General features: G+C 50.0%; 1 protein-coding gene across 1 annotated transcript; it reads left to right on the top strand.

Annotated features, from left to right (window-relative positions):
• The first annotated feature begins 1,068 nt into the window (after window positions 1-1,068).
• On the top strand, window positions 1,069-16,534 carry LOC121099437. Its single transcript, XM_040618345.1, has 5 exons — window positions 1,069-1,258; window positions 8,438-8,546; window positions 9,207-9,538; window positions 11,653-11,772; window positions 15,554-16,534. Exons 1-5 carry the CDS (start codon window positions 1,069-1,071, stop codon window positions 15,649-15,651), a joined length of 849 nt encoding a protein of 282 aa, XP_040474279.1. The 3' UTR covers window positions 15,652-16,534.
• Window positions 16,535-16,793: the final 259 nt, after the last annotated feature.

The raw sequence follows: 16,793 nt of genomic DNA, 5'->3' as shown, positions 1-16,793 counted from the left end.
AAGTCTTAGGGTTAGGTCTTTAGGTTAAGACTTATGGTTAAGTATCAGGGATGTCTTAAGGGTAAGTCTTAATGTTAAGTCTAAAGGTTGAGTCTTAGGGTTAAGTCTTCACGTTAATTCTTAAGGTTGAGTCTTAGGGTTAAGTCTTAAGGATGAGTCTTAGAGTTAAGTCTCTAGGCTCAGCCTTAGGGTTAAGACTTAGGGTTAAGTCTTAAGGTTAAGTCCTAGGGTTAAGTCTTAAGGCTGAGTCTTAAGGTTGAGTCTTAGGATTAGGTTATTTGGTTAAGACTTAGGGTTAAATCTCCCCCAGCCGGAGAGCCTCCCCCAGCCCTCAGCAGCACAGGGGTGTGGGGGCAGGAGAGGAGAGGAGGGTCTCCCTGAAACCCGCATCTCAGCTGCTTGCCTGGCCCTGGCCTTCAGGACAGCAGGCACTGGCCCCTTTGGGGATCTGCTGGCAAGAGTCCCAGGGCACTCCCCCTTCCCCTTCTGGGGATGCATCCCATCCCCGCAGCAATGAGCAAAGCAGCAGAGAAGAAGCCAGTAGTGGCCCCTCTCCCCCAGTTCCGACACACACATTCCTCCCTCTCTACCAGTTCTTGAGCCATATGCCAGCCTCTTCCCCCAGTTCCCAGGGCCATACCCCTCTCACTCCCCCGACTTGTGCAGCGATGAGCAACCAGACACAGAAGAAACCAGGTGTGGCCCCTCTCAGCATCCCCCAGTGTTTTTATTTCAGGGGGGGCCTGGAGGGCCCCGGCCGCCTCACTCGGTAGCGGGGCAAGGGGAGGCGGCGCGCATGGTCCCCTGAGCCCGGCTCATCCTCCAACAACCTGCGCAGCCACTGCAGATCTTCGCTGATGTCCGGCAAGCGGCGGAGGGGGCTGCGGTCTCTGTCCTGCAGGCTGGACATGCTGCGGACGCGCTGGCGGGGCACGGGGGGCCTGCGCTCCCCACGGTCGTCAGAGAGCCTCCGGCGCCTGGGACCTCCGGGGCCCCCGCTGCTGCCACCGCTGCCACCGCCCCCTGCCACCGCCACAGCTCTACTTGAGGATGGAGCCGGCCGTGATGATGGCGGGCTGCCCCATTGTGGTCCACCTGTCCCTGCAGGCGGCGGATGGCCACGATGCGCCCCCGGCAGATGGGGCAGGTGGCAGCGACGGTGGTGTCAGCCCAGTGCTGGATGCAAGCGTGGCAGAACGCATGCCAGCACGGATCCACAGCAGCGGGGCCCTCAAGGGGACCCAAGCAGATGGGGCAGGTGTCCTCCCGCCGGGAGATCCCGGCGGCTCCCAGTGCTGCTGGCTCATGCCTGGATGCCTCCATCACTGGTGCTGGAAGTTGGTGCCCTGTCAGCTGCTGGCGGCACTTGCTATCTCACCTGCCACTGGCAGGGCTGGATGGGTGCCGCCAGCAGGACTCGAAGGCTCGGGTGCTGCTGGTGGGACGTGAAGGCTCGGGTTCCACGGGCAGGACTCCCTGGCTCCTCAGCTGCTGGCAGCTCTCAACGTCCGGTGTGCTGTGGCAGGACTCGATGGTTTGGGTGCTGCCCACAGGACACTCTGACGCTGGCAGTACCTGATGCTGGCAGTGTTGCTGTGCAGCCCAAGTGAAGTCAAGGGGTGACTGTGACCCTCTGGTGACATCACAGTGGTCTCAGGGGTGCACCTACAGGCGCACCCAGGCGCTCGCCCAGCCTCAGAGACAGACCCTGTGATGCAAAGCCCCTCCGGCAGCGTTGCTTCACACCTCCCTGTCTGCTCAGGCCCCTTTCAGGCGGTCCCTGCTGCTGCTGGTAGTTGTGCCAGCATCACACGCTGTTGGAGCGGTTGGGGCTGGCAGAGCCCTCTGGGGGCCACCTGGTGCCAGCCCCTGTTGAAGGAGGGCCACCCTGAGCCGCATGGATGCTGGGCACCACTGGAAAGAGCCAGGCTCCATCTTCTTTGCACCCTGCCTTCAGATAGTGACCTATATGGAGAAGGTGCCCTGGGCCTTCTCTTCTGCAGGCTGAAGAGTCCCATCTCTCTCAGCCCCTTCTCACCGGAGAGATGCGTTGTCCAGATGGTTGGCATCAGAAAGTTTGTGAAAAAGAAATATCACGGCCCAGGCCTTCCCTAGAGCCACACACCCACCACAGAAAGCCTTTGGAGACAATTGATGGAGAGACACGTCCAGAACTCTTCCCTACCTCTGCCGTGGGCCAAAGGCAGTGCTAGACCTCCGCCTCCCTCACTGGTGAGGGACTCCAGGACACATTTCACAAAGGTCAGAGGCTGCATCATCACTCCCATGCTAGAAAAAAAAGAGCTGCCGAGATCAATCCCACTGTTGGCAGTTTCTCTTCTGTCTGTTGGCTCGCAGTTCTCACCCAAACTCTCGTGTTGCTCTGCACTGAAGCTAGGCAAGGTCTGGTCCTGACTTTCAGGACGGCCCCAAGTCCTCTCAAGTCAGCTGGACGGCACCATCAGAACTGGGTCCTGTGACAGGTCTCCCGGTCCCAGAGCAAGCTGTAGGTGCTCCCTCCAAACATTTGAGCCGAGTTTCATTAGGCAGGAGCTGCAGTTTTCAGGGAATGTCCCTGCCACTCAAATCCATTCCTGACCCTGCTGCTTCTTGCACCGTTATTCAGGTGGCGGAGAAGGGTCCAGGAGCTTGGATTAAAACCCAATGCCTACTAATGAACAGGCACCAAACCGCCCCTCTCTAACCCCTGCCAGAGCAGAGGGATGCACAGACCACTCTGCAATCACACCCAAGGACACAGCCAGAAAAAGTAAAGCTTTTTATTTCCTTTTTTTGGGTTGGGTTTTTTTTTCTGTAAATATACAATTACAGAAACCTCTGCGTAACATTCTCAACAGGACAGGCAGCTCCGCGGCCCTGGGGGCGAGCACAGGCTGCCAGTTCCTGGCTCTGCCGTGCTGTGCTCCGGAGCTGCCCCTGCTCTCGGTGCACGATGCCCCGCTCCTCGCCCTCCGCAGGGAAATCTGGCCCTCCTGGTGTCAGGGTGTTGCCTTTTTGTAGGTGATGTGGAGGTGCTGAGCCACGGGCTGCATACCATTACAGAAACAGCAGGGAATAACTGCTGCATCCGTCATCGCATCTTTACAAATGGGACATAACAACTCCTCTGGAATGGGATCGTCTGAGGAGGAGGAGGAGGGCTCCTCTGGTAAAAAGGGAGGCTTTCCTTCTTCCCTCTAGCATAAGCTTCCCTGGAGGAGAGGAGGGGGGGGGGGGGGGGGGGGGGGGAGAGGAAAAAGACAAAATTGAAAGATGGGTAAAGGAAAACTGTTACAAGCTTTGGATTTTATCAAACTAAGGTGATAGATGGAAGCCTTCTCACACCACATTGGCCTTCTACAATGTAGGCATTTAGGTTAAATGACTTTCCTAGAGCCACAATATCAAAAAAAGGAGGGAGGAACAGTTTTCCTTCTGCAGAGCTCTCCCATCCATTGGATCAACTACAAAATGAGCTCAGACTGGAAAAATGATTGCTCTGCAGCTAGAGAGCAGGGGAAAGGAATCCACCGGCTCCTTTGCCAGAGGGTAAATGTAAATTGCTGGATCAGGGTAAAGTTTGTCCCCAAGTAATTTCATTTTGTAAATTAAAGAAGTCTGTGCTACAGCTTCTGCAAGAGGAGATCCACGATAGAAAAAGGGAAGTGCTACCGAGTGCATTTTCCAACAGCCACTCTTGAGAGCACACAGTAGGAATTTCTTAGTTTATAGCTACAGGAAAACTTCACTAAAAGTTGGAGGGGGAGGAAATCTCAGTCCAACGGCTATTTATTAAATTTTGCAAGAAGCCTTTGAAACATAAACCAGAAGCAAAATGAGCTTTCAAAGAGAATGACGCCAACTGTAAACGCTACTGAAATGCCTTGCAGAAATACAGGTTCTTAGCATATCCCAAGGTCAGCCAGCTTCCAGGGGCATGAACATTAAGACCACCCTATTTTAATATTGTAAATTATTGCAGGTCTTAATGTTAAGATACGATGATAATGTTTCCTCCCTCGTAATGGCAGAGGCTGGCCACCTCGGCTACGTTGCCACTCAGACATTTTTACATGGTTTATCTCATTCACTTTTTGGTCAGGCCAATGAATTCCACACTTATATGTGGATAACTGGCTAGCTGAAAAGGGTCACATAGACATAGTCCAGCTGGCTGGACAAAAATGCACATGGCTCTCAGCTTATCTGAAGTAAAGCAAAATACACTGTCTTTGGCTGTCCTTGTTACACAATAACAGGAAGATTTCAGTGGGAAAAGAATGTTGCAGGTGGGAACAGATAACTACAGAAGAGAAACTAGGGGCGGACTTGGTATTTAGGCAACTAACCAATAATGAGCTTAACTTTTGTAATATGTATGAGGTAATTATAAGAAGGCATAAAAGGTGACTGTAAGAGACAATAAATGAAGTCTGCTGATCACTCTTATTGAGTGACTGTGTCTTCCCTCCGTCGCGACAACCCTAGTCCTAACTCTAAGAGGAGTAACCCTAACCCCAACCCTAAAACCTAACCCTGACCCTAGCCCTAACCCTAACTTTAAACACTAACCCTAAGCTGCGGCGAATGAAGAGACGGGACGCAGCTTGATGCAAGCAAATGTCAGTTTATTGTACAGAAACACGAGTTTATAAACACTTTCAAAAGCTGCGCATTTCAAACTAATTGGTTCTTGGAGCTAAGCACTGCATACCAGGCAATCCCTGATTGGTGGTTAACTGCCATCAATTAACAGCAAGGTGTTACCTTTCCTTGGCGCCATCCGTCTCCCACCCCCCTGTGCTCTGCAAACATGCCTCATCATGTTAATTGTTGTCTAGACAAGCTCGAGCAAATTCCCCTCAGCTAACTGATTGCCGCGCATGGTCCCAGTTTGCAGACCGCTCCTGCATCTCCCCCTTCCTGTTGCACAAAAAGAACCTTTGAAACCGAACAAGTAAAAACAAGGTATAAGTAATAGAACAAATAAAAAACTGAGACATATTGTCAATGTCAAAATAACCCACTGTCTTTGTTCCGTACAATTTTACAATTTCCCCTTTTTATTTTTGAACAGCTAGTACCAGGTTTGCCATGTTCTGCAGGGCCCTTGCAAACATGACAGCAACCAAGGTAATAGCAAACAAACAATACTGCCAATTGATTGAATGAATGCCAAAAAGGCTGAAGTTTTCTCAGATTTTGATAACATGTTGCTGCAATGGGGCACCTAAAATCCACGCAGCACATACCATCAAAATCCTCACAGCCATGTCCCTGAACCAACAGCAAAAAACAGTGGCAATTTTGACTTACATTCTTAACTGCCTACCAAACAAGGTGATTTAACTCTTTAATGCTTTCCCTGCTGTTACTCTGGGTAAGATAAGAACCGCTGCGACACATTCCCATCATAGCCTCCTACTACTTTAACATCTACAGAAAAACAATTATCAACAAAGTGTAAACAATATCATCTTCTTTTGGATTAATATTATACATAGGTGGAAAGGCACACCAAACAAGAACTGGTTCAGTCAAAAAGTTCGAAACATAGCATGCCTTCTCTGAACATACCTCTGGGGTCATTCCCTTCATTCCCTCTCTTTTTTATGCAAAGAGAAAAACTTTTACCGTAACAAAGAAGCCCCTATTTACATCTCTGAGCCGGGACACAAACCGCAGCTGTATGCTCCACCAGGCTCAGGGCAGAAATCATTCATGCAGTTACAATGCTATATATCTCTACAAGCATGCAGACACCTATTAAACACTAGATAACCATGTTTATCTTTCCTATTCTCCTTCACAATAACTAGTTGTTCTCTCATTATGAATCCTCCCTTCCCGCACTGCTTTGCTTAACCCTTTAACAGCCTCGTATTGCACAGGCTGCCACTCTGGAGGTTGATTTGTCTGACAAAATACTGAACATGCCATAGCGACTCCCCAAACCCATGACTGAAGTGTTTCCCACTTGCATTCCTGCCACCAATCCCTCAGACTCCCTTTCACCCTCCCCAAAAATACAATCAATGCATCAGGAGAGACGAGGGGGAGGGGGAAAGGTCTAGCTCCTTTTCCAGATCTATAGGACCTGGATCAAAAGGTTTATCAGTGTCAATAAAATCATTGTCCGAGTTGTCCTGTTCCCGTGCTTGGTCCTGTGTTGTGAGGGTCGCTGCAATCAGTGACAGAAGCTTTGGGGGCAGAGGAGGTGTGGACAGAATCGCCATCGCTGACGGTGTCTTGAGAAGAGTCGCGCTGTCGGTGGAATTTACAGCTTCCTCTGGTTTAGCACCGTTAGTAGAATTAGTCCACACTTGGCAAAGAGTAGTCAGAATTTGCCACCAAGATGCTAAATGCATTCCCGACACGGAGCTCCCCTCCGCGGCAGCATCATACAATTGGCTGCTGTATGTACACACTTTCATTCTTTCAAAGTCTCTAAAGTTTCTTGGCTGCTCACCTGTCTCGATGAATACAGGTGTTATCCTCGGGGTTTAGGTTGTCCGCCTGGTCCAGACAGCAAGTTCAGCCAAGCCGTCTCCTCCGGAACGCAGCCCTCTTCCACGAGCTGTCTTTTTTCCGTCCTTATTCTTCCAAGGCTTCGGAACACCACCATAGGGGTCACCATTTGAGGAGACTGAGGCACAGACTCCCGGATCTGACTAGAAGACCCTTCATGAGTCCATATACGTCTCTTTCTGGGGACGAACCCTGATTCCCCATTACGGATTTCCCACAGCTCACCTCTCAACTCCGGAGGGATTTCAGCCGGCTCCTGCTTCCTTTCAGCAGATCATTCAAAGTTCTGTGGGATTCGCTGCATGTCGCTCAGATAGGCGATTCGAGAGCCCTTCACGTTAGATCCTTAAACGCATCACGTCGGGGTCACCAATTTGCGGCGAATGAAGAGACGGGACGCAGCTTGATGCAAGCAAATGTCAATTTATTGTACAGAAGCATGAGGTTTTATAGACTTTCAGAAGCTGCGCGTTTTAAACTAATTGGTTCTTGGAGCTAAGCACTGCATACCAGGCAATCCCTGATTGGTGGTTAACTGCCATCAATTAACAGCAAGGTGTTACCTTTCCTTGGCGCCAGCCGTCTCCCACCCCCCTGTGCTCTGCAAACACGCCTCATCATGTTAATTGTTGTCTAGACAAGCTCGAGCAAATTCCCCTCAGCTAACTGATTCCCGCGCATGGTCCCAGTTTGCAGACCGCTCCTGCACTAAGCCTTACCCTAACACTAAGAGGCCTAACCCTAAACCTACCCCTACCCCTACCCCTAACCCTAACCTTAATCCTTACGCAAACCCTAACCCTAACCCTAACCCGAACTCTAACCCTAAGATGTGCATGTCATGTTCCTAATCCTCACCTTAAACCTAACCCTAACCCTAACAGACACATTGACACTAACCCCAACGCTAACGCTAAACCTAGCAATTACCCTAACCCTAAACCTAACCCTAAGCCTCACACTAACCCTAACCCTAACCCTAACCCAAAAACGCATCTGAAACTATCCCTAAACCTAACCTTAACTCTATTCCTAACCCTAACCCTAACCCTAACCCTAACCCTAAAACTAACCAAACCCTAACCCTAATCCTAACCCTAACCCTGAACCCTAACCCTAACCCGAAATCTAACCCTAACCCTAACCCAAACCCTGAATCTAACCCTAACCCAAACCCTAACCCTATCCCTTACCCTTAGCCTAATCCTAACCCTAACCCTAAATCTAACCTTCAACCTAACCCTAAGAAAGGCCTAACCCTAAGAGGCCTAACCCTAACCCTAAGCCTAACACTAAACCTAATCTAACCCAAATATTAACCCTAACCCTAACCCGAAATCTAACCCTAACCCTAACCCTAACATAAACCTAACCCTAACCAACACCCTAACCCTAACACACGTCTAAAACTATCCCTAACCCTATCCCTAACCCTATCCCTTACCCTTAGCCTAATCCTAACCTTAACCTTAAACCTAACCCTAAATCTAACCTTAACCCTAACCCTAAGAAAGGCCTAACCCTAAGAGGCCTAACCCTAACCCTAAGCCTAACACTAAACCTAACCTAACCCTGACCTGAAATCTAACCCCAACCCTAACATAACCGTAACCGTAACCGTAACCGTAACCCTAACCCCAACCCTAACCCTAACCCCAACCCTAACCCTAACCCCAACACTACCCTAACCCCAACCCTAACCCTAACCCCAACCCTAACCCTAACCCCAACACTAACCCTAACCCCAACACTAACCCTAACCCCAACCCTAACCCTAACCCTAATACGCATGCGCAATATCATTACAGGCAAACTAAGGGCAGCGCATGAGCAGAAGGGGCTTTACCCCGCGGGGCGTGGTTTCCTACCACGCATGCGCATTACGTAATCTGCTTTTTCGCATGCGCAGTCTCATTACTGGCAAAACTCATGGTTGCTCATGCGCAGAATGGGCTTGACGCCGAGGCGCTTGATTGCCGGTGGCGCATGTGCATGACGTCATCGGCTTTTACGCATGCGTAGTGGAGTTTCTTTGAAAACTAAGGGCTGCACATGCGTAAAGTGGGTTTGACACCGTAGTGCGCGGTTTCCGGCGGCGCATGTGCATTACGAAATCGCCCTTTATGCATGCGCAGAATTGTTTTTGGCAAAACTAAGGGCAGCGCATGCGTAGAATCAGCTTGACGTGTAGGGGCGGGGTTTGTGGATGCGTATGCGTATTATCACATAGGATTTTACGCGTGCGCAGTTGCATTTCTTGGAAAACTGAGGGCAGCGCATGCATGGAATAGGCTTGACACCTAGGGGTGCGGTTTGTGGCTACGTATGCGTATTACAAAATCCGCTCTTACGGATGCCCAGTAGCGTTTCGGTCAAACTAAGGGCAGCGTGTGCGTAGAAGTGGCTCGACTGCAACGACAGGGGTTCGCGTCACGCCGTCGGTAGAATCTTTCCCGCTCGGAGGACACGCGTTCGAGCCCCGTGGTCTGGTACCAATTTTTGGTCGCCAGATGGCAGCAGCGCCCCACAAACCGGGCGGCTGCAGTACCCAATTATATTTCGCTAGATGGCAGCAGCGCCCCACCAACAGGGCCGGCTGCAGTACTCAAATATTTATCGCTAGATGGCAGCAGCGCTCACCAGCCCGGCGGCTGCATTACGCAATTTTTTCTCGCCAGATGGCAGAAGCGCTCCACCAAGCCCGCAAAGACACGAGGGCCGGCTCAGAGGAGCCCGCGGCGGCACCGAGCCCCTTCCCGGCCCGACGCAGAACGGGAGCCCCAGCCCCTCCTCGGCCGGCTCCGGGCCGCGCTGCCCGGCGGGGCATGGGTGGGGCCGGCGGGCGTGGGCGGGGCCGGCGGGCGTGGGCGGAGCCGGCGGCGGGCCCGGCCCGGCCCCGGAAGGGGGTTTCATTTCCGGCCCGCGCGGCGTGCTGGAGCGGCTGAGGCGGAGCGGGGCTTCCCCGGGAGCCGGGAAGGCTTTCGGGCCGGGATGTGCGGCGGCGCGCTGGGTGAGCGGTCGGGCTGAGGGCGGGGGGCGAGCCCGGGCGTGGCCGTCGGGCAGCGGCCGGCCGGGGGGGGACGTGGCGGACCGGCGCTCGGCCGCGGCAGGGAGCGCCTGGTGCCGGCGGCGGGCGGGCTGAGGCGGGTGGCCTGGCCCGGGACCGGCGGGGCTGCCGGCGGTTCTCGTCTCCCCGGCAGTGACGGTGGTCAGCGGCCTCCTCACGGTGATGCCTTTTTTTTCCTCGGGGCTACGCCGCTACCTCAGTGAGGAGGTGAGGAGCGGCGGCGGGGCGGCCCCGGTGCTCCCTTGTGGCGGCGGGGCCCGGGAGGGGGGTCGGCCCGCGGCGCCCTGCCGCCCCCCCGCCGCCTCCGGGTGCCCGGGCAGCCGCCGCAGCTCTGCGCGGGGCTTTGTCTTTCCCCCAGCCGCCGGCCGGGGCCGTGGCAGCGGGCTGGGGCTGCCTTGGGGTCTGCTGTAACGCTGTCGCGGGGGGGCGGCTCAGGAGCCTCTTCAGCCCCTGCGAGCGGGCAAGGGGAGGAAAAGCAAGCCGGCGGCGGACTCCGCCTCCCCCTCCCCATTGTTGTTTTCTCTAAAAAGTATTACAGACGGCAAGCGCTTAGCTACCGGGGAGGGCTGGGAGGCAGCAGCTCAGGTGTCTCGCTGATCCTGTGTCGTGACAGTCAGCTCCTGGGCCGGAGCAGCTGAGGGGAAGAGGCCTTTGGATTTGCTTCCCAGTGAAACGGGGCTCTTCTGTTTTTTCATTGTATCTAGGTTTATCCGGAATTGTACGTTGACAGATCAAGGGGAGCTCAACTGAAGGTCGGTCCAGATGTTGCTTTTCCACATGTGCCTTGTGCTCGTGAGTCGGACTGCTGACTGCAGAGGGATAACTTTTGTAGTTGCCCAGGGCCCACAAGGCTCCGTGTGCCCGCTGCTGCCGAGTGCTGCGCTGCTGCTTGGGCAACAGCCGGGGAGGAATTGGTGGTCCCTCGTGGTTACGCAGCCAGGCCTGCTGGGCGCTTAAACCAGCGCGTCTGGTCGGGCAGTGTTATTTTTCTAGATTGTAAATGAGCCTGAGGCATAAACCCACTTACATTTCTGTATGGCGGTGTACTTGTCAGAGAGCTCAGTCGCACTGACGGAGCTGGCACAGAGTTCCCTTGGGACTCCAGACTTGACTGTCTTGTTGAAAGGCTCGAGAGCCTGCTTTGGAAGTCACTTGGCAAGGCACAGCTTTGCCGTGAATTTTGTACTTGAATTTTGACTGTAATACCAATGCCACATCTTACCCTTTCTCCAGAAGTTATAAAAGCAGAATGAGCGTTAAGAATCTGATTACCTTTTAACTAAATTCAAAACAAAGTTGCGAGATGAAGTGACTGGAAGTCCTGCAAGTCTGATTGGGTGTTGCTACCGTGCATGTATCTGCCTGTCTACCTGCCTCTTGTTCTGCTGTGGTAATTCCTTTGGGTAATGCGTTGGGCTCTGAATGTAGTGCATCTTGACTTCCTCCTGATCCCCTGTGATGTTATTTTGCCTTCCTCACGTTTCACAGGGCGTGGGAAGGCCGGAGAGACTGGAAGCCTCGGCTGTTGTGTGCGAAGAAGCTATGAGCCTTCTAAGAGAGCACGTAGCCAGCAAGCGCATCGTGGTGCTTCGGCACGAAGCCGATACGACAGACCTCAATGTTTTTTGTGAAAAGGGATCACAAGGAAATGTGCTGATGTTGAAGAGGGAAAGGTGGCGGGGGAAGAGGTAGGAGGCAGCTTTCAACCAATTTTAGGCTTAACTCCTGTGTTCCTGAAAATGGTTCTGGGCTTTGAGGGGTTTGCTTTTGGCTTTTTGCCTTAAGCACGTCTGCCTTTCAGGGTAACGCTTTCTTGGAAGTTGGAAACGGTCCTTCTGGGACACCAAACCAAACCCCGTACCTGGGAGGGCCGTTTAGGGTGTTGCACCGTGTGTTTTATTCCCTGTGGGTCACTTGACACTAACTGTACGTGCTCTCCCGGTCTGGCACGTTCTTACCCTGCTGGCCGAAAGATTCTGTCTTTTCACTTCCTCGGCTTGCCACAGGCCATAACAAATGTGTGTTCATAGACCACTTTCCTTGCTCGCTGCTTTCAGATTTGAGCATCGATGCCATGGACGGAGCAGGAGAGCCTCAGCAGGACGTAGAGCACAAGCCGTTTAAACAGCGCTTGGATAAAGCTGCCAGTCATGTGACTCCAGAAGCAGAGAGACGCGGTAAGATGCTATTCTGTCATTCTTGGATGGATGCTCTCACAGCCTTTCCATCACCGTATGCCTGCTATGAGATTCATGGGAACAAGGGACGGCTGAATTCACAGCGTTTTAAACACCACAAACTATTGACAAGTTTGTAGGACACAAGTCTATTACACTGGCAGATCAGACAAGCTCCTGTGTGTGTGTATATACGTTATACTTGGTACTTTTGCGAGGCAAGTCTTTGCCTGGTCCCTCTGAAATTGGGACAAGGACTCATTGATGCGTTTCAGGAGCAAAGCTGCTGAGTGAATAGGCTTTTCCTACTAGAAATCAAGCAGCTGCTCTGGCAAAACCTGACTTTGGTTGCATTTTTAAATCCTAGGAGGCTGAGAAACGGGACGAGCTGGTTAGAGGAAAGAGCCTCTCTCCAGGGAAGGCTCCGCTGACTTGACCCTTAAGCCTAAACTTGTGTCTTACTGTGTTTGCTTTGTGTGTGTTAATGCATACCTGATTAATAGATTTCAGTTGATTTATCAGTTACAAGTTGGAGTAAGTGGTCCTTGGCTACGTAAACCTCTCCTCTGTATTTTTTGACATGTTACGGCTTACTGTTCTACTTCAATACAAACCGGGAACGATTCTGGTAGTGTTGCAGTCTAACGGTAATACTGCAAGACTTTGTCTTTCTAAAACGTGAGGTCCTTGTTATCTGTTCTGGGAGATAGTGTAGTTCTGTGTATTGGCATGAACTAAAGTTGCTGATTAGTTGTAACACAGATTTAGCTTTTCTGTTCTTAAAGCTGAAAGGCTAAACTAAGCCAAGAACTGAGCAGTGGGTAGGTACGAGACCTTCTGGTGTCACAGAAGTGAGGTGATAGCGTTCTTACTGTTGTGTCATTTAGCAGCCTTTCTGTATTCAGAGGCTGTGGCGTGACAAATGTAATGTCTGGGGTCAAACCCCGCTTTTTTGTACCCAATTCTCTGTTTCCACATATGGGCCTCCTGCCTTACTTGTGTTGCCAGCCTCCACTGGGATTACTAGGTCTGAACTGGTTGCTCTCGCCCATTATATTATCAATGGAGAGGAAGAGAAACTTGCAGGGAGCAAACAGTCTCATCCAGGAGAGGCATTTTGAAAGCGATCAAATTGCACTGCATGCAACGAGCAATTTCTTCTGCTGTCTGGAAAAAGGATATGGCTAGTTTGATTTCCACCACACGTGTGGCAAGTTAGATTGGAAGTGTCCACCCACCTTTGTGAAACTCTATGATTATCAGTTTCTGTTAGTAACACTTGATGTTCAGTCAGTTATTTAAATGGCAACGATAGCAGTATTGCCTGGTAAAGGAAAAATCCACACAGACGTGGTTACCTCTGGGCTTGCTTTAGTCGTGACTCAGAGCTGGACCACCACCCCAGTGGGTGACAGAGAACCAAGGGATACAGCGTAGGTTATATACGCTTATCAGATCATTAGTCAATGTCTGAAGTTTTTAGGAGTTTCTTTTGGTCCTGTCAGTTCTGTGAATCCATCACCTGACTCTGTCCCAGTTGATTCACCTGCTCGGTTCCAGTCTCTGCCTCGGTTCCAAGCTCCTCCTTGGATCGTGATCTTTTTGCCTGCTTTAACTCACAGGCTCCTTCGAGCACGCTTAGTCTTTGAAAGAGCAGTTCCTATTCACATGCACCAATTTTTCCAAAACTGCTTGTGTTTCTGAAAGCACATGTGTCCACAGATTGATCATCTGTTTCTTCTCTGTTCTCCCACTGATTAACTGGACTGGGTTTTAAACCAGCCTTGGATTAGGGCTATGCTAGGGACGGGGCCTGGTTCTGCCACTTAGCTGCTTCGGCACTTTAAATTTCTTAGTTAAAAATACATTTTATTTAACATTAACCTTAAATTTAGTAAAGCATACCTAAATATTATGGAGTAGTATGTGGAGGCTTTTCCTGATCATAGTTACATTAAAATAGTTAATAGCTTAATGATTTCTATGGTAGGTTGCCTTCTGTGCTGGGATGTCATCTCATTCATTTCCACTGGATGGCGATAGAGGACTGAATTTTTTTTATTTTTATTTTTATTTTTCTTTACTGTTTCGTTTCCTTTTAACCTGGACCGAGTTTTCCAGTGTCATGTGTCATATCTGCATGCAAGTCGAGGACCATGTTAACAGCACAAAACTTTGCATGTGGGGTTTTATGTGCTGCAGTTTCTTTATAGTATCCAAGCTGTGTGCAGTACCTCTGGGTGCTCTCTGAGACAACTCGACAGGCAGCTACCGATTACATTCAGAAAGCTGTTACTAGTTGCTGTATCTTGAAAGACTCTGTGTGTTGTACAGGTGTTCTTCAAATGGCAGGAACCATGGCTTTGACAAAGCGTAGGAATTACTAAGCTGCATTCTTCCTGACGCTATCTTTTAGTGTAATTACAGAATCAAAACCCATACTGGTTGAATTCTTAATTGTACTCTCAACTTGTTTGAATGTTGTAAGCTGTAGAAAGTAAGTCTCATACAGTGGTTTAAGAATGGGTATATTTTTCTAAAATTTTTTATTTGCTTGATCATAACTACCATAAAGTGAGGTTAACAATTGATTTTTCATGCATATTTCATACTTCCTAATTAAAATCTCTTTTTTTCTGTGGCTAATACAGATGTCTTACATACTCACTTCTGTCCACCTGGTATACCTCCCAATCTCAACAAAGAGGGTCCCAATAACATTTTGTCCCCTCAGCAGTGTGTGACTTATCACCTGCCCCAGCCTTAGTTATCCAAGAAGCCGCCTTCTCGAGGCTCGTAAGAGGGTAGTGCGGCGGTGCCTAGACAGTGAGCCTTAGAGGGCTTTTGTAATCCAGCAGACTTGGTCCTGTCCTTCAGGATTTGTGAGTGGAACAGCCTGGTTTTAAGGGGCCTCTTCCAATAAGAACCCATGTTTCTGAAAATTTTAGACATGCAGTTCCTTGGCTCGCTTATTCCGAACTCCAAAGTTTACAGACCTTTCGTATTTGTTTTGGGAAAGCAAAGGTCCTGTTTGAGTTTTCTGGAGGCATGTCTTGCCCTTTGGCAGGTTTCAGCTGTCACCAGCTCTCATCTCCTCTGTTAAGAGTCCCTCTGCAGCCTTCTGCATTTAAGAACATATTTGTGCCCCAGCTGTACTGTGGCTGCGCATTCAACACATAGGTGGCACAGACACTTGCAGAATTGTAAAATCATGACAAAGATAGAAATTCCTTGGAGATTTCTAGTAAGCCAGTGGTTAATGTGTGTGCATTGTCAGCATCGTTGTACTGGAGAGCTGAGTGTCAGTTTTCCACTTGGGAGATTCCCACTGTGATCTAGTTTCACAGCAATATATAACTGTGTTCCCTACATATCTTGGGACAGGATTATGCGCTATGCGCTGCTGTCTGCTATTTAAAATGTTGTTTGTGTAACAGGTCCTGTATCGGTCGCAATTTGCTGTTTGGGTCTGCTTTAGACAAAGTTTTAACAAAGCCTTTGTGCAAGTAACATCTGATCGGCGCTCCGGCAAGGCTTACAGGTGGCTGGTTCTTTCTATGGAGGGTGTTCTTCAGATGGCAAACGCTGCTCTGCTTGTTGATCTTATTTTGCAGCTCAACAGGCCCTGTGCATTCTTTCAGGTGAGCTTCGGGTGCAGGATGCGCAGATTCTGATACAAAATCATTTCCTTCATGTGTAGAACAGTTTCTGTGCGTAGAGCAGAAGTACAAGATAGTGTTTCTAGACGTGCCTCGTCACTATGAATCCTCTTTTGTCTTAGAACTGGGGAAAGAAGAAGAAAAGGTGTTTGATCCAAATGCTTTGGATGCCAATTGCTGTGAAAGCTGTTACGGGGCAGAGTCAGAGGACATTCGGTAACCTTTACATCTTCTTAGTGCTTGAATCGATACAGTTAATGTGGCATACGTGTTGGAGGTTTTTTTTCCAAAAGGTCTGTGAAGGTCCGTGCAGTGAAATCCTCCTGAGCACCTCTTCAGAGAATGGTGAGAGCTGTTGTGTTCTAGTACACCTGTGCTGCGCTCACGATTGTTAAGAGCATGCACAGTTAGGTTGTCTGTTTTGTCTGCGTGCCTGTTTAAGGGCAGTAGCACAAAGATTGTATCTTAGCAAACAGAACCTTTTCTGGGATTACTTGGTGTCCAGAGGGGAGCTGTGTAAATTATTTCACTGTTCTGTGAGCTGTCTCAGAATAAAACCCAGTTATGGCTTTGCCTTCTCGTTTCTGCTGCAGGCTTTGCATCCTTATGGGAGCAAAGACCAGACACCCACCACTCAGACAAATGATGGGTGTCATTCGGTGTTTCTCATTCCTTCTACCTGCAAATTTGTGTAAGAATGGATTCGTGATAGTCCACAGGTTCTGGACTATCCTTTGCTATTATTGTCTCTGTAGTAATTTAGTTTGTCACGTCTGTCAAGTTGCATCCTTCCCCAGAGATGTTTCCATCTTGAGGGATTCATGATTCCAGCCTTCAGCTTTTTGTTTTGTCCAGCACAACATGGAACAGAGACAGACAATTGTTTTTTCTGGTGAGCGTGACAGAGACTCTGGTGAGTCCAGAGGTAGAAGAGCAATGAAGAAAGTTTGCCATTAACCTTGCCTCCGATGTTGGCAATCTTTCCCTAAAAACGGAGGAAGGGAGAAATAGAAACAGGTAGATGCTGTGTTCACGTGGGGAAGTTCCAAGCTGCTCAGAACTGTGGGAGACTTCCCACAGAAACAAATGTCATTTCTGCAGCAAATTTGCCAAGGATGGACTTGGCTGTCTGAATGGACAACTAAAGCCCTCTTCAGAATTAAGCGCTGCATTAAAACAGCTTGCGTCCTCGTGCCAAAATCTCAAAAAGTACGTCAGGAAACTCAAGCGCCTTCAGGAGCATTAGACCACCTTTCAGTGTCCAGTTCCTGAAGTTTGCTGCTTTGAAACAAAATCCACCGGGGATTTGAGTCCTGAGCTGGAGTGTCTCTTTATCGCTGTAAAGATGATGTTTGTGCTCTT

This window comes from Falco naumanni, chromosome 19 (assembly GCF_017639655.2).
Source record: "Falco naumanni isolate bFalNau1 chromosome 19, bFalNau1.pat, whole genome shotgun sequence".
Classification (NCBI taxonomy): domain Eukaryota; kingdom Metazoa; phylum Chordata; class Aves; order Falconiformes; family Falconidae; genus Falco; species Falco naumanni.
This window is presented reverse-complemented; position numbering and strand designations above follow the sequence as displayed.